The sequence below is a fragment of the Engraulis encrasicolus genome, chromosome 7, assembly GCF_034702125.1.
Source record: "Engraulis encrasicolus isolate BLACKSEA-1 chromosome 7, IST_EnEncr_1.0, whole genome shotgun sequence".
In the NCBI taxonomy this organism is placed as follows: Eukaryota; Metazoa; Chordata; class Actinopteri; order Clupeiformes; family Engraulidae; genus Engraulis; species Engraulis encrasicolus.
Genome location: NC_085863.1, coordinates 52,064,380 through 52,088,411, shown reverse-complemented (window position 1 = coordinate 52,088,411; position 24,032 = coordinate 52,064,380). Strand labels below are relative to the sequence as shown.

The 24,032-nt window shown below is 41.0% G+C and overlaps 1 protein-coding gene across 1 annotated transcript; it reads left to right on the top strand.

The window, feature by feature from the left end:
* Window positions 1–6,191: 6,191 nt before the first annotated feature.
* On the top strand, window positions 6,192–23,294 carry mtmr8 (myotubularin related protein 8). The gene is made up of 14 exons (XM_063203907.1): window positions 6,192–6,327; window positions 8,884–9,006; window positions 10,233–10,395; window positions 10,923–11,080; window positions 11,597–11,729; window positions 12,947–13,077; window positions 14,883–15,015; window positions 16,665–16,774; window positions 18,812–18,937; window positions 19,121–19,170; window positions 19,461–19,661; window positions 20,277–20,399; window positions 20,620–20,746; window positions 20,983–23,294. The coding sequence occupies exons 1-14, from the start codon at window positions 6,304–6,306 to the stop codon at window positions 21,337–21,339; spliced, it is 1,959 nt and encodes a 652-aa protein (XP_063059977.1). The 5' UTR covers window positions 6,192–6,303; the 3' UTR covers window positions 21,340–23,294.
* Window positions 23,295–24,032: the final 738 nt, after the last annotated feature.

Here is a 24,032-nt window from a genome sequence, read left to right as displayed (position 1 = left end):
GAGAGAGAGAGAGAGTTGATGGCCCTGTCTCTTTTCCTGAAATGGACAAAAATGGACTGAAAAAGTTGTATTGGGATATAAAAAACATAAACGGTTAAGGTAAAAGGTTAATTGAAAAACAGTGATCTTTGTTGCAGGATTGTTACAATGACGATGTGTGTGAACGAAAGGAAACAAATAAAGAGAAAAATGTCTGTGTGTGTGAAAGAAAAGACTTTCACATAAGAGAAAAAAAATGTCTGTCACAAACAAATACCCTTACTACCCCATCTCCACCCTGTACGAAAATAACTTCCTAAGTGTTACATTTAACTTTTTACAGCATAGCACTCAGAATAGCCAGTTTGTCCTTGTTGTGCTCTTTAGGAAAAATAAAAAGAAACTTTCCGGAGAACAGACCCTAGCTGTGTTTTTTAATGAGGAATTGTTAGTGCAGACTATTTTGTGTTGGTTATCAGCTGATGTGGCAGGAAAGCAAGAGGCCCATTAGGATGATAATAAGCTGATCGATGGGTGTCCTCCCCAGCAATTAGGCAAAGCTCGACAGGCCACCCTGGAACAAATACCCTCCCCTCCCCCCACCAAACAACACCCCCAGGCCTCCCAGGGGGGAGCGCTTGCTGAGTGGGGTGGGGGGAGGAGGACAGGTGAAGGAGAGCTGAGAAGTAACCCAAACATACCACAACACTACATTTACCTAAGCCAGGGGTGTGGGGGGTATGGCTCGGGGGCTCCTAAGGCCGTCTTATCTAGCTCCCAATGTAATTTTAATGTTGTGCAGTTTCACATGAAATATGACATTCTTTTAAGAAATCTTAGAAATGAAATTTGCAGTACAATTAATAATTGCAGGGGACTAAGTGAAGGTGGAGGCTGTTGTAAAGATGGCTGCCTTCATTAAAGGCCTAAAGTGCAAGGGGAAATCCTGGATTGTGGTTCGGAGGACTTTTGAAAATTTGAAGTGGCCCCTCGAATGAACAAGGGTTCCCACCTCTACCCTAAGCCAAGCACACACGGTAACACTGGAGTGCAATTACTAATGTGCATTATTATGCTGCTTGTCGTCCTCACAAAAGGTAAATGAGAAAATGTCTTTATGTTACATTTACACAAAGCCACTTACAGAACAAGAATATTACCACATCAGCAACATACAGTGTAGCGGAAAAAGCAAATACACAAGGATAATAACAATGTTATGACACATGGGGTTAGTTCTGTCATGAACATCAGCTGTCTTTGATGAGAAAAGTCTTCATAAGCTTCTTGAAGGTTGAGATGGCCCTATAGCGGCAGGCAGTTGTTTATTTCCAAAGTTTGAACTGGAATTGTCTCATTTGAGTTGAAGGCAAGGCTAGACTCTTTGTGTTGGAGGACTGCAGCATCCTGAGGGGAACATATGGCTTTTTGTATGGCCTTCAGATAAGCTGGAGCAGTTCCTGTGTAGCTTTGTAAGTGATGGTCAAGGCCTATTTGAGTGATGTCAGCAGAGTGAATATAGGCTTGTCGACGGGTCCATCTGCAGTAAGAGGTTATGGCAACAGTGCAGGCTTGTACAGAAGCTAAATGGTGTAGTTTGTCTGGTACAGTCTAGTTTTGATATATTGGATAGTGCAAAGCAGCATGAGCAGACAACCGAGCTGATATGATCAAAGATGGTCATAACTCATGGCATCCAGATTTTTGCAAAATTATGTGGAGCAACAGTGGCTGAGCCCATATTGCATTGAGGTTTACAACTGGAAAGATGTTGGATTCTAGCTATTCTACTCCAAAAGACATTATAAAAAACTTGCTACAATACTTACTGTATGTTAGCTAGAATCCAGTGTGTACTATTTAAGGAGTCAGAGAGTATGTCCAGTTCGTGAATGTAACTGTTTTATTTTTCAAACTAATAAACGGTCAAATTAATATTTACGTGATTAAGTATAACTTGGCAAATTTTAGACACATAAGATCGTTGCTTCCTATGGATGCAGCCAAAACTTTTATGCATGGTCTCATTTTTCCACACATTTCATATCTTATTACATTATGTGTTGGGGGAAGGCCAATGAATATACCATTAGACAGTTAAAATCACTATAAACAAGCTTTAAAAATTCTTGATAAAAAAAACGTCATATTCCAGAGAAACACCATTTATTAAGCTTTGGAAATTTCAGAGTTTTCAAGCTTGTGTCCAATGTAGGTCAATAAGATTCTACATCTGGCCCTAGCTTGTCTTTTGGAGTTTGTACGTCATCAACCTAGTTCCATACGATCCTCTGAAATAGCATTTTTTAAGCCCACCTGGGAAATTCCAACTCCCATAGTCATTGTGACACAGCACTCCATAAGCACACTTAGTGTTCAATGCACACTGCACACAACAAAATTGCATTTTATGCTTCACCCGTGCAAGTCGGCAGCCCCCAATGGCACTGCAAGGGAGCAGTACGGCGGGACGGTACCATGCAGATGGGTGGTTGACGTTTAAGGGCGTAACACCAAAAAAATAAATAAAAGTTTTTCCAATTCCTGAAAAAATTGATTGAAAAAATTGGAAAAAAAACTTAATGGTCCATGGAATTTCGCCTATTTTTTTTTTGCCATTTTTGAGAAAATGTGTCCTGCATCAACACATTGCATAGGCATGTCACACCACAGAAAATGACGTTCGCACCACAGGAAATTCCTGCATTATGCCATTTTAATCTTTTGTATACATGACTGACATCTGAGCTCTGTTGGGGCTAACATGATAATGATTTTGTGTTTAATCCTTAATATGTGGTTTTCATTTATAAAAAAAACTTTTTTTTTCCTTCTATAATAAGCAGTCACACCACAGGACTCCATAGAAATGAACCTAGAAGCATTGCAGGACAGAAACATTGCAATATGAAGACATATTAAGAGGTTAAAAGAAAAAGAAAAAATAATAAAAAAAAAAATGAAAAAATTGTAGAAAAAAATAAAATTAAAAAAAAAAAAAAATAAAAAATAAAAAGAAAAAGTTAAAAAATAAATAAATAAAAAAAAATGAGAAAAAAAAATAAAATAAATAAAAAAAATTAAAAAAAAAAAGATAATAAAAAAAAAAAAAAAAAAAAAAAAAAAAAAAAGATTAAAATAAAAAAAAAATAAAAAAAAGAAATAAAATTAAAAAAAAGAAAAAGAAAAAAATATTTAAAAAATTAAAATTAATTTAAAGAAAAATCAATAGTCACCTAAGCCTTCACAGTCACTCTCCAATAACTGAGGTACTGACTGGTTAGGAGCCAGTCTATAAGACCCTTGTAGTTGGCCTTGCAGCTCGTTCACAAACATTGACATACATTTCACCCCACAGGACGCAATTTGTGTTAACCCTTATGTTGTGTTTGGGTCATTTTTGACCCGTTTTCAAGTTTTAGTGTGAAAAAAACACACTTTCCTTTATTTTCTTGGAATAAGGCTTCATCTAATCCTCAGTCACAACATTTCAACACACAAAAAAAAATGTTTAATCATTTAGTAAATTTAAAGTCAAAAAAAAAAAGTTTACATCCTGTTTGGTTTTCGGGGTCAAAATTGAACCCTGTATAGATTTTAGTTGTTTTATGCATTTCTGAAAATCTGTTGGTTGCCCTTTGGCTTCTGTTTGGTATTATGGTGAGGAAAATTATATTTTCTTGCCTGAACTTTTTTTTGCCAGCTTTGAAATTACAAATCCAATATGGCCGCCGGACAGTCCCAACACTACAATATGTCCATATCTTGCCTGTTGTAAAGGAGTACCGATGTATTTCTGGTGTCTACTACATATGTTGTCATGGTCAGGGAATCCAATTCTGCATTATATAATGAGATTTTTTGGCACATTTGTTGTAAAATACATTTTTGCACATTATTTTGTCCAAAAAAATTAATCAAAAAATTCATATGGCACCCAAACCTGTAGAACTGGTCTTGCTCTTTCCATAAAGTTGATGTGGCAATGACATAATGGTCCATGTTCATGGCATAGGGGATTCAGATGAATAGTGTGACTTTTGTCCATGTTCAACTGGATGTTCATTTCCAATACCTTGCATTAATGGCGAATACTGTGACTCTGACAGAATTGTTATTTTTTGTATTTTTTACATACTAAAATCATATAAAGGGGGGGATATTGAAAACAACCATCCAAAATATTTAAACATTAATTTTATGCACTGAAAAACTAATTTAGTTGACATTTGGTCTTTATCCTGATATAAATCTCTTTGGGTTGGTTTGGACCCGAACACCACAAATGCCACTGTTGATGATATTGTTTAATATTAGAGAAAAACTAATAAAATAAATTTGGGGATTGTTGTACTCTCATATCAGCTGTAATACATGGACAACATAATCACTAATTGTATCACTTTAGGAGGTATTAATAGTGAATTTATGCAGATTTTGATAGTTTTGGTCATCAAAAACGATTTTGGCAAATAAGTACAGAAAAGATCTTTAAAGTCAAAAAGATGAATACATCAAGTAGTTTTTCCATGGATATGAATACATACCAAGTTAGCCATGAGATGAAAAACATTACTTGATGATAACTAGTGTTTTTAGGTATTTTACAGCTGAGTTTTGTTATCACGGGTCAAAAATGACCCGAACACCACAGGTGTATGCAGCTTATGAACACAACACAAGGGTTAAAATATTGAACTTGTAGTTAATATTACTGTCTTGAGTTTTTTCACATTCACATATCTTAATATAAAGTTAATATACATACATTATTCAAAATGTTGTTGGTTAATTTATATATATATATTATATTCCAGGTTTCATTAATGTTACAGTCACACCGCAGGATATTTGACATATAAACCTTTACATAAATCTTAACAAAAATGTTTCTTCTCTCATCTAAGACTAATATGAAACATAATGTATCACATCTTCTTTCATTGACATTTGTTTTTTAAAGGAAAAATAACAGCTTTGTAGGTTTTTAACCAATGTTACGAAAAAACAAAGTGTCACGTCTCCCACCCGGGTACCTCAATCATTACTCCCCCCACCAACCCGGCAGGTTGGGAGTCGAACCAGCAACCTTTGACTGCCCCATCAACCTCCATCCAGCAACCTACCCATGACTGCCCCATCTGTTTATGATGGTAGAATACAACTTCTGCAGTCTTCCTTTTCTTTTAAAGCCACAGCAACTGCATGTTCATGTATCTTTTAAAAAAATATATAAGCAACCTTTGCCCCCCTGAGCGGTATACCGTCATGTGGCCCTGGACTCTCTCTCTGTCTCTCTCTCACACACATGCTCTCTCTCTCTCTCTCACAGACACACACACACACACTCTCTCTCTCTCGCTCTCTCACACTCACACACACACACACACACACACACACACACACACACACACTCTCTCTCACACACACACACACACACACACACACACACACACACACACACACACACACACACACACTTACTTTGGTGTGATGGCAAACTCATGGTGACAGGATTCAACAATGTTGGAACAATGGAACAATGTTGTTCTATCGCAATTTAATTTTAATGCGGGTCTGTAGTTTTGGAATTGTAAATTATGTTGATGTACTTCAATGAGTGCGTAGGCTATACATGCAGTTCAGTATCCCGAATATGATCGGGATATTAAGTATCCCGAATTTGCGTTTGCGCATATAAACACTTCAGTATCCCGAATAAGCCCTTATTCGGGATACTGAGAAATCGGGATATGCTAGGTGGAGTTTTCCGAAAGAAGCCGGGATACTGACGCATGTAGGCTATTGGGGCTTCCCATGGAACGCTGTTGCTGGTATCCAGGCTACACGCATTTGAAGAGAATTCTATAACGGCCAAGAATGTAGACTGGGATATAACGTTCTGTGCGCATATAAACACCTTATCCCGAATATGATCATAACCGGGATAAGCCTCATATTCGGGATACTGAACTGCATGTAAACGCACTCAATGTATGACAACGTGTATGCCAAATGTAACCTATGTAACATATCCCGTACTAAACTAAAAGCACGGTAACTTTCACTGATTTCACATGCGTTCCACCAGATGCCATCACAGGCGAAGAGTGAATCTGTGTGCGTTCTCGCGTGGTTTTGAATAGTCATGTGATCAAAAGGCTCCTCGATAGGAAATATCATAGCGAGATGATTTCTTGAGGAAGTGGGCACAGCGAGTGAGGGGAGAGTTCTGCTCTGTGGTATTCACCAAATTTGGCAACATTTCAAGCTTTACTTACCTATGTACTGAATGACGACCCTCTCGGTCCCCCACGACGAAAAATGGAGCACATCATTACACCAAAGGTAGGCTAAGTGTTTTGAATGGAGTTTGGTGAGAGACTGACACTTTTTCTGAGTTGCCATGCAACTGGTGAACATATGCCAGAAGCCGCAGCCAAGTTGGTGAGCTAACAGGTAGCCTGTAGCTTGAGAGTTTTCTCGATATTTATCAATAACTCGTTTTAATTGTGTGGCTTTGAGATGCGCCTCATCATTATAAGTTAGAATTGCACTGGAAAGCCTGTACTATACATTATGCAACAGGAGGCTTGGCATGACTTTTTTCTGGCGCATGCATGCTGGCTGGCTGTCAGTTGTTTTGTTTACGCTGAAGAATTGAGGTTTCGGTTGATCTCAATTCTCACCTCTTATCCTCTATCTCCTCTATCCTCCTCTATATGCTCTGAATACATAATGGAATCATATTGTGTGAGGGTATTTGATTAACAGTTATGGTATATGTGCGTTGAGCATAGCGTACTGTGCACCAAAGGGACAGTGCGTGGTGTGATGGTTCATGTGACCACGGATGTTGACAATGCTTTAATAAGTAAACCATCTACGCGGGGTTAATTTATTGTCGCCTGGGTAGCTATAACGACAGCTGAAGTAGCCTAGGTTGTTGGAGACAGAGGATGTGAATTGCTGCATGTCAGCACACAGCCAGAGAGCTAGAGGAAGCCTTGGCGCATATCCAGCTGAAGCAAGCAAGTGGTGTGTGTTTAACCCATTCATGCGTATTGCGCGCACCTGGAGATGAGTTGTAATCATACCATGACTTTTACGCGCAGCATGTCATGTGCGCAAGCGGGGTGGTTACAAAAAAAGCAAGGCTTGCACTGGTTTAGTGGTCACAGAAGGAAAACAGTCGCCAGACATTACACTACCGAATGCCTGTTGTTCAAATGTGTTGCTCAAGCGCAGGGTCTGGGGAGCAAGAGTCTAGCTCCTTCCTTTCTGCTCGTCTTCCTGCTGTGCACGCACTATTCTGAACTGGCATTGTTTTACAAGGGTCCCGAAGGGGCCTGCTTGCTTGATTCAGACATTGCTCTCTTCTGGAATGGCTACTGGCCTTACAGTCAAACTGACAATGCAACAGCCTATAAAAATTGCAAGCCACTGCAAGTTGTATATCTGGTTAGTCACCCGGCCTAGATGCCTCTCTCAACCAACATGAATTAATTCTCTGTTTATTTGGCCTAAATCTCTAAATGTAAATGGATTGGAGCAGAAAAAGAGCAATGGCCAAATTGAAGTGCATCAGTATCTGTAGTATTTGGGGGAAATTATGTTATTGCATCATGTGAAAGAGCATTGTATTGCCCTGCCGTCTTACGCTTTCATAACCAGCAAATTACATGGTATCTCTGCAAGTGTGCACTGTTGCTTCTGGACTGGGTTACGAAGTTATGTAAGATAATGTGAGGGATGCTCACAATCTAATGCACAGTGCTGCAGAGGTGAAAGTAAGGTCTAATATCTTGTAGGGCTGTAACGATATTGTATCAAACCGAGAAATTGTGATACACAGAGTCACAGACAATCCTGGACAAATAAAGGATAAATAAATAGGTGAGAATAAAAGTGCAGTCATGCATTGCAGCTAGGCGATACAACCAAGTTGTGAATCACCCATTACTTCAGTCAGTTGGCATGGTTCACTGAGTCGTGTTGGATTTTGGATTATTTATTCAAATCAGCATCCCACAGAATGACTATTAAGAGAGTGGATATGGATACAGTGCATACAGTATGGTCATGTTGATGCTCCCAAATATTGTGCTTTTTCGACTTGGTAAGCCAAGAAAAAAAGATCCAATCTGCTTTGAATAAGCAGATCATGGGCAGTCATGACAGCCACACGGTGAAGTCAAAGTGTTAATCTAAAAGTAAAATGTGTGATTTTTCACCTTATGAACCTTTATGAACGCCTGGTTTTGATTTACATATTATTTATAAAGACTGGCATGTTGTTTTCTTGCCAGTAAACTGCTTTCCTATTCTCACGATGGTATAGATTGAACTTGTGCGACCCTACCATGGCTCTAGCGGTAGGACCCTCGTCTGCTTCGCGGCTGACCCGGGTTCGATTCTTGCCCGGATCATTTGCCGACCCTTCCCCATCTCTCTCTCCCCTCTCACTTCCTGTCGCAGTCTTCACTATCCTATCTCAAAAATAAAGGCAAAAAATAAATAAAATAGACAACATGTGCAGCTACTGGACAAATAGCATGATCTAATATTCAGTATGTTCATGAGGCTACCACTGTATCATGTTTTTCCACAGCTGTGTCCATCCAGGGTTCAGAGAGCAACAAAAAACCTGCCACAATTTTGATCCAATTCCAAAAAGCTTTGAATAAGCTGATTGCAATGAGCACTTATGACAGACATATTAGCTATTCATTGGCCACCAGTGTAACAAAGAAAACGTGGCAGGGTTTTTAGAAAATCGGGGCAGGGTTTTTAACTTTATGAACATGACATTCACGCCTCTGCTTGTTTGTTGACCTATTTTTAAAGACAAACATGTTTTTTTATCATGAATCTTATTCTCTTGTCCTTTTTCTCATGACGTAGGTTGAGCATGTGAAGCTGCTGGACAGATATGGGACCAAGAAAGCGGCCACTGGCACGCTGTACCTTACTGCCACACATCTCATCTATGTGGAGTCTGCCAACAACACCCGGATGGAGACCTGGGTATAGTACCAGTGCTGGTTACATTACATTACATGTAGCGGACACTTTTATTCAAAGCGACTAACAAATATCACAGGGTACAGGGTTACAGTCCCTGGAGCAATGTGAGGATGGGTGCCTTGTTCAAGGACCCTTCAGCCATGGAAGGAGGAAGGGATTGGTAAGGGTGGGGATTGAACCTATGATCTACAGTCCAACTCCCTAACCATTACACCACAGCTGCCCCCAGTTACAAGTGTATGTTAACAGTCTAAAGAACTGACCCTCTACTGTTTCTGAAGGGCATAGCATTATTCATGGATATTAATTAAACATGTTTAACATGAGCTGCTAGTGTGTATTGATCTTCTTCCATGTGTATTTGCTTCTTTGTTGGTTTAGAATGCAATAACATTCTTCTTTTTGTTGTTTTGTTGTGATGCATGCATATGTGCGTGTTTCTTCCTCTGCATTTCTACAGGTTTTTCACCATGATCAGATCTGTTCGGTGAAGAAAAGAATAACATCATAATAATGTTTCATTATGTTCAGTTGTGATACATGTGTGTTTGTGTCACTGCATAGTTGCAGATCACATGCCCTTAGAGTGAAAGTTGTGTTGTATAGAATAGAACGGAATGGAATATAATAACATTCTATGGAAGGCATTCTACTCTTCTATTTTGTATTGTTGTGATGCATGTATTCCTTCCTCCGCATGACTGCCACCAATGCATCTGTTCAGTGCAGATGCTACAGTGTGATGGAATAGAACAGAACAGAACAGAACAGAATTGAATGGAATAGAATATAGTGACATTCTATTCTACATCGTTGTGATGCATGCATGAGTGATTGTGTGATTGTGTGAATGTGTGTGTGTGCTCGTATGTGCGTGCTCCTTGCTACGCATGACTGCAGGCTCTTCACATCACATTTGCTCAGTGGGGAAGCTATAGTATGGAATAGAATTGAATAGAATGGAATAGAATATAACAGAATACCTGTAGAACACTGGCATTCCATTCTGCATTGTTGTTATGTGTGTGTCTTCTTCCGCATGGCTGTAGGTCCTCCACCACCACATCTGCTCGGTGGAGAAGCTACAGTAGACCTATGATAGAATAGAATAGAACAGAATGGAATAGAACAGTTAAGTTCTATTCTGGATTCTATTCCGCATTCTATTCTGCATTGTTGTGAGTGCGTGTGTGTACTGTGTGTGTCTTCTTCCGCATTGGCTGCAGGTCCTCCACCACCACATCTGCTCGGTGGAGAAGCTGCCCCTGACCACCTCGGGCTGCCCTCTGCTCATCCGCTGTAAGACCTTCCACCAGCTGCACCTGCTACTGCCACGGGAGAGGGAGTGCCAGGACGTCTACCAGTCGCTGCTGCGCCTCTCCCAGCCAGGTCATTATTACTAGACAATTACCGGTACACACACGCATGCCAGGGCACCTACCAGTTGCTGTCACAGCAAGGTTGTTATAAAATAATTATGTACAGACAGACACACACACATACACACACACATACACACACACATACACACACACACACACACACACACACACACACACACACACACACACACACACACAGGTGGTAGGCCTTTAGTCAGCCATGTCAAAGTTAAACCTTTGCCCTACACTGGCAACAGGTGCTGCAGTTCCCAGCAGGCGCTAGCGCGCACGCGCGCGCACACACACACACACACACACACGCACACACACGCACACGCACACACACATGCCTAAGCATTCATTACAGAGACATGTGACCTAAGGAATTATTGGTTAGGATTGTGTGTCTCAAATCTATTTGCCACTCTGCATTTGGCAGGTGTGCTGTTCCCATGTTGAGTATACCTGTAGACTCATTCATTGCATGCACACACCGCAGAGCTGCAAATGGTGAACACCCAACTTGTGTTGCAGAATCCATCGAAGAGCTTTATGCATTCCTGTACAATCCCCAACAACACGAGGAGGAGAGGCGGACAGGCTGGGCCACGGTGGACTTGGCTGCAGACTTCAGGAGAATGGGTCTGCCCAACGACTACTGGGAGGCCACCGAGCTCAACAAGGACTTTGAGGTAGCCATCTGGCCCGTGTTACCTCCGCCAAGGAAGTCATGTTTTCGACCCTGTTGGTTTGTTTGTCTTGTATGTTTTTGTTTGTCTGTCTGTCTGTCAGCAGGATAACTCAAAAAGGGTTGCTGAAATTTTGTGGAGTTGTTGGAAATGACAAAATGGATGAGTGATTACAATTTTTTGGCGATTCAGCTCACAAAAAAAGATTCTTCACCATTGTGGGATACGGCGAATTTTGACACTTCAGTTTCTAACTGCAAAAAAACAAGGCAGAAAGACTTGGAAAAAAAAAACTTGGGGTGTAACCCCATGGCCATGGCGGAGGTTTGCACTCTCTGAGTGCTTGTAGTTAAACACGGTTGTGGTTTCTTAATTCCTACAGGGTCTGCTTTACCCGTTTTCTTTAGGTGCACGTGTCAAATGTACTGTAGCTTTCTTCAAATTCTCATTTCCTTTTCCATTTCCTTCTCGTTTCTTATCTAAGTAAATGCCCTTTAAAGGACTGTTTTGTGTCTTCAGATGTGCAGTACTTATCCGTCCATGCTGAACGTCCCCAAAGGTGCCAGTCAGGCCACTGTACTGGGCAGCGCCAAGTTCAGGAGCAGGGGGAGGTTACCCGTCCTCTCCTACTACCACAAGGACACCAAGGCAAGTGGACAGCCAATGCTGGCCTCATCATCACCACCCAAATCACCTCTTTGAATTTGAGGTCATTGTTACTCACCGTCCAAAATATGCAGTATCTGTAAATGTTTAACTCTTGTCTTTTCACCGATGTGGACTATGTATTTATTTTTAAAGCTTACTTTTTGAAATGACATTATGCATGTCTCACCTCTAGTTGGAGAGCGTTTTTTTCCAAACCTCCTAGTCTACCTCCAAGTGTAGTTGACTATCTTGTCAGCTTCTGTTCTGTCATGTGACTGGTGGATGCATACTGTATCAGAGAGGATGGTGGCTATAGGTCTGTGATGCATCTCTATGTTGTCAACCGAGTGCTGTGGGCCTCAGGGCCTGCTTCCACTAACACACGTTGACCACAGTCCACACTCCTCAGCTTTGACACCTTTTGGTTTCACTTATTTATTAACATTTATATTGATTTCTTCAAACACTATGTTTTCAGCCTTTTTTGTATTGAGTACCCTTTAAGCATTTTTGTCATACCATGAGTACCCCCTAACTCATGCACTAGGTATATCTCTTCCTCTATACCAATGTGACTATGCTCCACAGATTTGTTGTTATTATTTTTCCCCATGTACCCCGTGCAATGTGCTCGTGTACCCCTAGTGGTACGCATACCTCTGGTTGGTTGACACAGAATTGCAGTTAGTTGATATACAGGTGTGGGACCAACGGAAAACGGAAGTTTACCTTGACCTTCAGCCACTGGAGGTTGAGCGTTATCTTGGCCTTTTATTAATAGACCCACCTCAGGCCCTCAGGTCGTGCTCTCAAAACACCCTCACCACAGCCCACTTTTCACCCAGCCTCTGCTAGCGGAAGCTCTCACCACACTAACTATTATGAGCATCTGACATGGTTTTAAATGGCTAAGAGCACATACACACAGCTCTCTATTTAAGGAATTGTGTGTGTGTGCGTGCGTGCGTGCGTGCGAGTGTGGGTGAGTGTGACAAAAAGCGTTGTATGAGAGATTCAGAGGCTAGGCATCAGCAGAGGATACCTAAGAATACCTTAAGGGCATTGTTGTGTATTTATGGAATGCAGGTTGCATTATGGTGTGTGTGTGTGTGTGTGTGAGAGAGAGAGAGAGTGAGGCATAACCAGAGTCACACTGACTGACATATTCACCTCCTCCATTTGGACTTTTCCAATGCCTTTTCCTTGCTGGTTTGCAGGCAGCTATCTGTCGCTGCAGTCAGCCTCTGTCTGGCTTCAGTGCTCGGTGTGTGGAGGATGAGCAGATGATCGAGGCCATCCAGCAGGCTAACCCCAACTCCTCCTTCATGTACGTGGTGGACACCCGACCTAAGGTAAGCACTAGGCAGCGCCAGGCAGGGTCAAGGAAGCACCGCATTAGCTTCAGCCAATTAGCATTTGCCATTTCAAATATGGTGCCACACTGGAGCGGAATTAGCCAGAATTGGAACCACTTTCATGCGCCAACGCCAATTAGGTACGAGCTCTTGTGCGCACACACATTGGTGGGTGACCAATGATTTTGCATTTACGATGACTGTCCGTATGTTCATGAGACACTGCTAATTTCGGTTGTATGGGCAAATTCTGTAGGTACATTCAGGGCTCTAAATTAACTTTTTTCATCACCAGCCAATATGTTTAGTAGATGTTGTTCCTACTAGCCAAACACACTCTCGCTAATGGGCCAAAGTGCCTAGTGAGTTGGTCTTTTCTACCAGCCAAACTGAAATTTCACCAGCATTTGACCGGTTAGCTGGTGTTAATTTAGAGCCCTGGGTACATTGTTGCTGTTTTTCTGGTAGACCTACAACTCGACACAGCACGAGTCAGACGCCACTTTTTGCTTTTCGAATAGGCACGACACAGCTCAATCTTAAAGCAAAAAGTGGCGACCGAGTCGCGCTGTGTATAGCTGTAGGTCTACCAGAAAACCAGCAGTGGAAAAGAGGCATAAGTGGACTGGGAAATATCTCTTTTTAAATAAAATCCAACAAAATCAGTGTTGTTTCATGCGTCATTTCCAGCTGGGCATTGTTGCAGCCATCTGCTGCCAGCTCAGAGCTGCCTCAGAGCCTTAGTTCAGCAGGTTGTTTACCATCCATTGGCAGAATTTGCTAACTTACCCTGGCCTTTGACTTGTATGGAGGGCGGGAGGTAGTCACTCTCTCCAGTCAAATTTAATGAAAGCCTAATCCATCCCTCCATGGCCAGCAGCACTCACATAAGGTGTCGATCACAAGGTCAAAAAGTTAAAACCCTGCCACACTTTCCCTCTTATACGGGTGACTTAGTTGTTGATTAGCTGAGTAGCCAGTCTTGACCGCTTGTTATGTTTGGCTAATCCTGAGCTGGTTGGATCAGATTTGCAGTAGGTTTTAACTTTCTAAACCCCAGTCAGACATTTCTGACACTCCTGCAAACAAACCTGCTGTGTTACGTGGAACTTGGACCATCAGCAACATGCAAGACATTTGACCCTGTAAAGGTCAGATTAAGGTATGCGTACATACGGTACATAGACATAGCCTGCTGTGGTATGTGTAAGTTGGACAATCAGTGGGATGCTGCTTATGGTAGCTGGTAGACACATGAGGCCCCAGGGCAGTCAGAGGGAACAACAGCAGAGACGCGTCGGCTGAATGGTCTTAATGGATGAGCTGCCGGAATGTTCAGATTCCTCTGTTAAGAGCAGATAACAGCTGATTCCAGAATGCTTTGGGTAGAATGACCCTAACGTCAGAGATGGTAAGATTCTTGTATTCTCTCTGCTAACATAGTGGATCACATTGGAGATGCACTCTTTGCATGGAAGGGCCCAGGAAGAATGGACATTGTCACCCAAATCACATTGTCCAACTTAAGGTTATTACTCCACCTGTTGGTAGTTGCATTGGAGCCCTGGCTTTTCCAAAAGCATTCCCGCCTATAATCTCCAACAAGAAGAATGTTCAAGTAACATTGACTTGATAATAAAATTGACAATAAAATCTAAAATCAAACCTATGATTTGTGTTTTCTCGCTTTCTGTTCTTTGTGTCCATGCAGCTTTTCCCATGGACTCTTCTCTAATGTTCTAATGTTTTTGATGCACCCCAAGCAAAGCTAACACATCTCCTCTATCTCCTCTCGCCAACAGCTGAACGCCATGGCCAATCGAGCGGCAGGGAAAGGCTACGAGAACGAGGACAATTACACAAACATCCGATTCAACTTCCAGGGCATTGAGAACATCCACGTTATGAGGAACAGCCTCCAGAAACTACTTGAAGGTATTTATATCTGCATTTGTATTGCAGACACACCCTCTTTAAGCGATTCACAAAATCAGTAATGTTATAGTTTTAAAAAAAAACCCAAAAAACGAAATACTGTGAGGAGATTTTTCACAAGGAAAAATGTAAGATGTGGACAGTGGACACTGGAGAATGTTGCAAGGCTGTGCACACTTACATAGACTATTCAATGTTATACGTTGACTCCCTGTTTCTCTTGTTTTGGTGCTGTTAGCAGAATGATCCCTAAACAGATTTTATACTGTAGATGTATGCCATTAGGGGGTTAAATTAGCCAAAGCAACAATGGAGACCCATTTCCTCACTGCTTACCAGGCATTGTGAGACAGTATGTGGGTCTTACCCAGGCAGAGTTTCACAAGATAAGATTCTTTTGGTCATCTGATAAGACGCTGCTGGCTGACGCTTGCCAGATCATTCAGGTGAGAGAGAAGGCATTCACTTATCAGCCTCTCGCTTTCAAAGCAACACAGAATACAAAGTGATGTTTGTGTGTAGTTGTCCTACTTGTTGGAAACAGAATGGTCTTCTCGGAAATTACTTAGAGAATCTCTGCTCCATCAAACTTGCTCAGAGCAGTCACAGTCCATGCACAGTGAAAAGGCAAATTAAGGAATGGCTTCCCCCCTTTGAATTTGATAAAACACGGGGCAGCTGTAGCCTTATGGTTAAGGAGATGGGATTTAGATAAGAGGGTTGCAGGTTCGAATTCAACCCTTCCACTCTGTACCACATTCAATGGTTGAGGTGCCCTTGAGCAAGGCAAGTAACCCCATACTGCTCCAGGGACTGTAACCAATAACCTCTAAGTTTAATGTAATGTTATGTTAACACTGAAACTATTTTGGAAGCATTGTGTCATAGACCGAATTTAACTATTGAATGTTCCCTCTAGCGTTAGCACAGTCACTTAATATGTTTACTCCTCCTTGTGTGTTTTTTTTAATTATTCTGGATTGTCTGGATATCTATCTGGTCTTTCCCCCTCTGATGAGAGAATTTGCCTGTTGTGGTTACAACTCAAAGGCTTTAACCCAGATAACGTAAATGTCTGTCAGAAACAGGCTGAGTGATTGAATTAGATCAAGATGATGATAAAATTCAGGTTAATCATGATGTTCAGCCTGGATCCCTGAATCCCATAAGCCATTTTGGACTAAGAATGGTGTCACATTGTCAATGGCTGGTCAGAAATGGTCAAAATCAGGAGAAATACATTTTGATTAAAAACCTATATGGGATCGTATTAAAAGTTATGTCGTGATCATTTTTGCCATATCATCAAGCCCTTCCCAGAGACAGTCTCTTGAGGCTGGATTGTTATATTGGCATCCCTGTGATTCACAGTTTAGTCATGTTGTTTGTTCTCTGACTCATGCCTGATGGAGTGCATTGGAAGATCAATGTTGATTTCATTGTTGTCAGTTCTTACTGTAAAACTACAGTGACTGTTATGTAAATGAACTTGACTGCTTGTCATGCCATGTACGAAGATCATAATCTATGTATTTGTGTATACTCCTGGACTCCTCAACTTAATTTCCTTGGTGATCAATAAAGTTACATTACTCTCCTCTAGCACCATTTTCCTGGGATCTTCATATTATCCTTTTCCCGGTCCACAGTTTGTGCAATGAAGTCCCCGTCCATGAGTGACTACCTGACGGGGCTGGAGAACTCTGGCTGGCTCAAGCACATCAAGGCAGTGATGGATGCAGGGGTGTTCCTGGCCAAGGTGCTGCACCTCTATTAGATTTGGGATTATGCCTGTCTTGTATTCTTCTGTGTGGCGTAGTAATGGATGTACCCGGTCCATCCTTGACTGTATTATCAATAAGGAGCAAGACAGATACTTACAGTCCCAAGAAAAAGTTTGTACACCCTTTGAAATTTCTTACATTTTTGTCAAAATTCATCATAAAACATGGTCGGATCTTCCCGGAAATCTCAAGAAGGAACAATCAGAGTCTGCTTTAATTAATTCCACCCAAACATTTACATGTTATCATATTTGTATTGGTCATAAGGCCATAACATTCACAGGAGAGCAGGGCATAAGTAAGTACACCCTTGCATTAAGTAGGTTTTAACCCTCAGTTAGTTGCAATATCATCAACCAGACTTGTCCTGTAGTTGCAGATCAGATTAACAAAACAATCTGTTTGTATCTTGTCTCCCTCTTCTTTAGAGAACTGCCTCTTGTCAGCAAGGTTTGTGGGATGTCTGGAGTGCATAGCTTTCTTGACTTCATGTCATTTAATCTCAATTGTTTTTTGTCAGGGCTTTTACTGGGCTATTTCAGAATGTGTATTTCATTATTATGAAGCCATTCTAAAGTCGATTTGCTTCTAAAGTATGGGTTGTTGTCACATTTCAGGACCCATACTCTTGTGTGCTTCAACTGTGTGACAGACTTCCTCAGGTTTTTTTCTGTAAAATATCACAATAAACTTTAGTTCATTGTTCCACTGATAATAGCAAACTGTCAAGGACCTGAGGCAGCAAGGTAGCCGCATATAATGATGCTCCCGCCACCATACTCAGAAGAGGAAATGTAACCAAGAATAGCTAAAAATGGGATTCATTCTGCCAATCTAAAATTAATGGGGTTTCTGTCCAAAAAAATATTGCTGCACCTTTGAGGTTTGCGAAAAAGCATTTATATGCTTCATAAAATTACTGCAAAATATTCTGTAGACCAACGTTGAAACCAAAGTTGAATTGTTCAGGGGAACACACAATGTCATGTTTGGAGGAGAACTGGAGAACCACACCTTCACCAAAACATCATCTCCGCCTTTGAGTATGGTGGCCGGAGCATCATTATATGCGGCTACCTTGCTGCCTCAGGCCCTTTTGAGTTTGCTATCATCAGTGGAACAATGAACTCAGAAGTTTATCGAGATATTTTACAGAAAAAAAGTGAGGTAGTCTGTCACACAGTTGAAGCACACAAGAGGATGGGTGCTGAAATGTGATAACAACCCATACTTTAGAAGCAAATCGACTTTAGAATGGCTTCATAATAATGAAATACACATTCTGGAATAGCCCAGTCAAAGCCCTGACAAAAAACAATTGAGATTATATGGCATGAAGTCAAGAAAGCTATGCACTCCAGACATCCCACAAACCTTGCTGACGAGAGGCAGTTTTCTAAAGAAGAGGGAGACCAGATACATGCAGATTGTTTTGTTAATCTGATCTGCAACTACAGGAAACATCTGGTTGAGGTTATTGCGACTAACTTAGGGTTAAAACCTATTGAATGCAAGGGTGTACTTACTTATGCCTTGCTGTCCTGTGAATGTTTACATCTTATGGCCAATGAAAATATAAAAACTTGTAAATGTTTGGATTGAATTAATTAAAGCAGACTCTGGTTGTTCCTTCTTGCGATTTCCGGGAAGATCAAACCATGTTTTATGACCAATTTTGACAGAAAGGTAAGAAATTTCAAAGGGTGTACAAACTTTTTCCTGGGACTGTATAAATCTTACATAATTGATGCAGGGCTGAAGGAGCGATTATAGTCCCAAATGTCAGGTATGGGACAGTAGGCATGTAACCTTTGCTATTGGGTAGTCATGTACTCGTAACCTTTGAAACATTTTTGCTGATTTCAATCATAACCATAATTTATTGCCTGTTTTCTACCCTGAATAGACTTATTGAATAATTGATTTTCTAACAAAAACAACGTTGCACATTTAAATCCAGTAGGAGCATGTTTAAGGGTTCACTGACTTGTGTACTCTGCATGTTTTTAAAGGCTGTTGCGGATGAGAAAGCCAGTGTGCTGGTCCACTGCTCTGACGGCTGGGACAGGACGGCTCAGGTCTGCTCCCTGGCCTGTGTCCTCCTTGACCCCTACTACCGCACAATCAAAGGCCTCATGGTGAGACATCCTCTTAACACTATTTGACTCAACATGATATTACAATGGATGAAGTACATAGGCAGCTTTTAAAAGTCTGTCAACCTTTATGTATCACCCTTTTTACGCTGTATTTTACTTATGACGGTACGGAAATTGATTAAGTAGCTATTCATTACTGCTTTTAAACTTTATTTTCTCAAGGTGCTGATAGAAAAAGAATGGATTTCCATGGGCCATAAGTTTACACATAGGTAGGTATAGTGCACAGACACAAAACTCAGTCGCCACAGTTCTCTAATCCACCCCCTGACGCTGCATTATGCAAATGTATATTGTCACACACACACACACCACACACAAACACACACGCGCACTCAATCTCACTCTCACTCTCTCACTCACACACACACACACACACACACATATATATATAATATATTTCACTGTGTGTGTGTGTGTGTGTGTGTGTGTGTGTGTGTGTGTGTGTGTGTGTGTGTGTGTGTGTGTGTGTGTGTGTGTGTGTGTGTGTGTGTGTGTTCAGATGCGGGCACCTGGATGGCGACCCTAAGGAGGTGTCTCCGGTCTTCACTCAGTTCATGGAGTGCGTGTGGCAGCTGATGGAGCAGTTCCCCTGCGTCTTCCAGTTCAACGAGCGCTTCCTCATCCACATCCACGACAACGTCTACTCCTGCCAGTACGGGAACTTCCTGGGCAACTGCCAGAAGGAGAGGCAGGAGATGAGGTGTGAGAGAGAGAGAGAGAGAGAGAGAGAGAGAGATGACTGCTTGGCCACCTCATGTCACATCATATTAGGTCAAATGTCCGTAGCTCTTTGAGTGCCATGGACTTGAAAACGAGTCTTTTCAGAATGTATGGCACAGTGCCAAAGACTTGATATCAAGTCAATTGCGTTTTTGTATGGGGGGTGGGGCCTAACACGTTGATCTGGTATATTTGTTGTTCACATGGAAAAATTACTCAATTTTTATGGCTCTTGAAAAATCACTCAAACGTTGAAAAAAGCCTGGCAACCCCCCGGTCTGAATTTGAAAATGGCTGGCACAGAATGAGTTAAGTGGAATACTGCCTAATTTGAGGCACCTCAATTAATTTATTGAAAGTAAGTGGATTTTTTAACTTAACGGCGTTGTACAGTACATCTACTGTATGTGACCATATGGGTTTGTGTTTCTACAATTAATAGAACTCAGTACAAAAAAATAAAAAAATGTCCCACATTAGCGCAATATGTTGTATATTACATTAACACTTTGGCTGTGAATTGGAAATATTCTTTCTCATTTCTTTTATCTTCCTTTGTATTGTGTATGTATGTACTGTATGTATCTTTCATCAGGCTCCAGGAAAGGACGTTCTCTTTGTGGCCGCATCTTCTGGATCAGGAGAAGCAGTACATCAATCCACTCTACAAACGCAAGACTGGTGCTCTCCGACCAAACACTCTGCCACTACATTTCAAGTACGGGTTCAGTATCTGCAACAACTGTTTAAAAGATTGGAATTTAGGTCACTATTGTTACATATAATATGCGAGGCTAGTAGTACATCAAGTCAAGTTAGCTTTTATTGTCACTTTCTTCATATGCACAGGTCATACAAGGAAATCATCAGAATGTAGTTTTCAATGAAATGTATTGAATTTGAATGTGTTGTCTGTCTGTACATGTGTTTTCCGGTAGGTTCTGGTGTGGCATGTACAACCACTATGACAAGGGCATGCATCCTAAACAGTCTGTATTGGAGCATCTGCTCTCCCTAACCCAGAAGAAGTCTGAGGGGGAGAAAAACATGCTGGACTTGCAGAGGGTTAGTGGCATTCTGGGACATACACTGTTTGTTTGTTTGTTTGTCTACACATGAACAGTATAGTATAAGTTTTTTTTTCTTTTTTTTTAAATCCATTTTCAAATCTGCTTTACTTATACATCTGACTATCTTGTTTAGTAGGGCTTGAGACAGACACATTGTTTATTTGTTTGTTTGTTTTTGTCTATTTATCTGTCATGAGTAACCCATTTATATAAATCTTCTTCACTCTGCAGCAGTTGGCGGTTGCTGATGGGGTCCTGGATGACCCAGCTGGACCGCTCTCCTCTTCACCTACAAAGCAATGCAGCGACCCCCTGTCTCCACCTACCTCGCCCTTCAACCAGCCAACAAACGGTGATTTCAACGGCTTGAAAAACGGCCTGGATAACGATACTGTTGGCAGTGGTGGTGGTGATGGTGGTGATGATGATGATGATGGTGGATGCATGAACGGTGATCAGTCAGAGCATTTTCCAGACTCCGACTCAGTAGATGAGGAAACAGGTAGAGCTGCTGTTACCATGGACCTGGAAGATCTGAAGGAGGACGGCACACAGGCCTGTTCTGAGATCTCCTTGGCGACAGAGTGAGAGTGGTGAGTCGCTAGGCATCGCTAGGACCCCTACAGTAAGCTAGAGAGAGAAGCACACACTCCAGAAGACTGGGGGAAATAAATAGCACTCGTGTCTGAAAGGCCCCAGTGCCGTCAGATGACTGTTTTCTATTGTTTATGAGCAACACACCTGCCAAGGGGGATTGGGGCGCACCCAAGCTCATGTTTTATCGTTTATGCTCCACAAGCTCAATAGCTTGATGAATGAGAAATCTTTCCAGCTTGGCTGTTTGCGGAATCCATAAAGTACATCAAGAGGCCTTTTGTCCACAGTAAATCATGTAATATATTTTACAGCTAGGCAATAAAATTTCTTGTAGGTTTTTTTTATTATCGTTTCTTTGTTTTGCGGTCTGACCAAGTTCAATATCGTTATGTGTTTCAAATGAGGCCAAATGGTCACAGAGAGCCATTTCGTCCAATGAATGCATTATATTTCATAGAGAACCACTGTCTTAATTGGTTGGTCGCCTTTTCAAAAAGAAATGCTATGTGAAGAAAGAGGATATGATCAAAGCAAAGTTTTATGTTTACTAGTTTTTATTGTGTTTTTTTGTACATTGTTTCTTATTCATTTCGTGTCCTGATATGTCAAAAGTTTGTACATATTCATATATATATAAAGTTTACCCAAGCCATTACGTAATAAACATGGCTGCCCATATGATGTGTCAAAGTACATTGCCACTGGGGTTTAGTAAAACCAGGGTTGGAAAGGGAATTGAAACTGCAATACTAGTGTTTTGTTCTGTTGGCCAAAGTAGCAAAGCACTGCCTTGGAGGGACGGACATATTCTTAAGATGCTTTGAAGTGCCAACAAAATGGGTGTTTTAATCTGATGTCTTACCAGTGGCCATATGAACTAGGGTGCCAGTCATTTCTTAAAACTCGTGGCCTTTTCTCTGTCCTTCATCTTCACTGTTGAGCTGGGCAAAGTCAGTTTTATAGAGTAAAGTATCATTTATGAATTCCGAGGGAAATTAAGGAACATATTGGACTTTCATCTAACAATGAAAACACAAATGGGATCAATCGGAGGAATTACACTGGTTGTCAAACCAACACAGACGCATCTCCTAATGTGTTAAAAGCTTAATTTCCTACCAGATACACTGTATCCCGTTTGTAGTAGGAATGTTAAATGAATGCCCGATATAAAACAGTTTGATGAATTGACTGGCACCCCTAGAGTCTGTTTCACACTGTGGTTGAATGCACAAGGGGACCGATGACTGTTTCGTAAAGCTCCAGTGTGCACACTGATAATAAGCACTGTTTATTTTTTTGTGATCATTAAGAAATTCAATAATGAGCGCTTTTGGATGATGGCTTGTGGCAATCAAAAGACTTAAATTGAAGCAATCTTTTCAATGTAACTCCTGTTACACGCATGTTTTTTGTATGTATGATTTTGTTGCTGCATTTTGTGCATGAATGTATGCTCAGAAGCTTCGAGGAGAGGATAGGCTTGCATGTTGACATGGCAGCAGAATGGCTATGAATCTCAGACCTTTTCCTCCATGGTCTGAGCAGACTCTCTACACCAGTCCAAAAACTAGGCAGGGGGGTTGACTTGTCAGGCCTGTCTTGTTGGAAGGTAGCTTTTCAGAAGGGAACCAGCTATAGGCTGTTGCTGTTGCTATGGAGACGGGAGATCAACGTACTGATGTCCGCCCGTCTGCCGCGAGTATAAAAAGGGATATTTTGACTGCTATTCACTTATCACTTGTCTCTGTCTCTTGTCAGCCCCAGCTCTTTGTTATGCACCAGAATGCTTGGCATACCTCTCTCTGCCATACTACAGTATGTGTAAACTCAAAAGTCCTGGTGACGTTTAGAGGAATATTAAGGGAATGTTGATGCTGAGGTTCAGGGTGCAATGTTTGTTTGTGTTGTTGTGGATGTTGAAAATAAAGGAAATGCCATTTATATGTATCTTGTGATGTATGTTTTTATTATTATTATTATTATTATTATAATTATTATTATTATTATTATTATTATTATTATTATTATTGTACTCAGTCAATACTCATATAATAAATTACAGGATATACAAATAATTGGACAAATAACCTTTCTGAATGGGCACTTGGCTGTGGTTAAAAGCAGACTTCTACAGAATTTCTGCTGCTATTGATGTTACTAATAATGTAGCTGTCAAGTACATGTCCAAAATATTAAAACCATTTAATGTATTATACATAGGATATTGCCTTATACTATATAAACAGAATATAATACAGCACTATAGCTGATTCACATTTGTGACATACATTTGTGGGTTGTGCCCCTCTGGAGAGGCAAAAGCGATGCATATTTATAAATATAATAATAATATAAGTAGGCTAGATAAAGCACAGTAAATTACAAGACTGAAATAGTAATTCTATTGTGTAAAAAAGTAAAATTACCGGTAGGCCTAGACTAATATGAAAGCCCCACTAGATCTATAGTGGGGCTTTCATATTAGTCTAATTTTACTATTTTCCACACATCTCTTGTTGAAATAGCTGCAGAAATGGCTTGGATGAGGAGACTTGCTTTGTGAAATGCATATCCTGTGATGAAACAGACCAGGATGACACATTCCAACTACCACCAAGTTTCCTGCAGAACTGCTGACTAATACAGTACAGTTTGGCCTCCCAAAAACTGAAGCTGTAAGT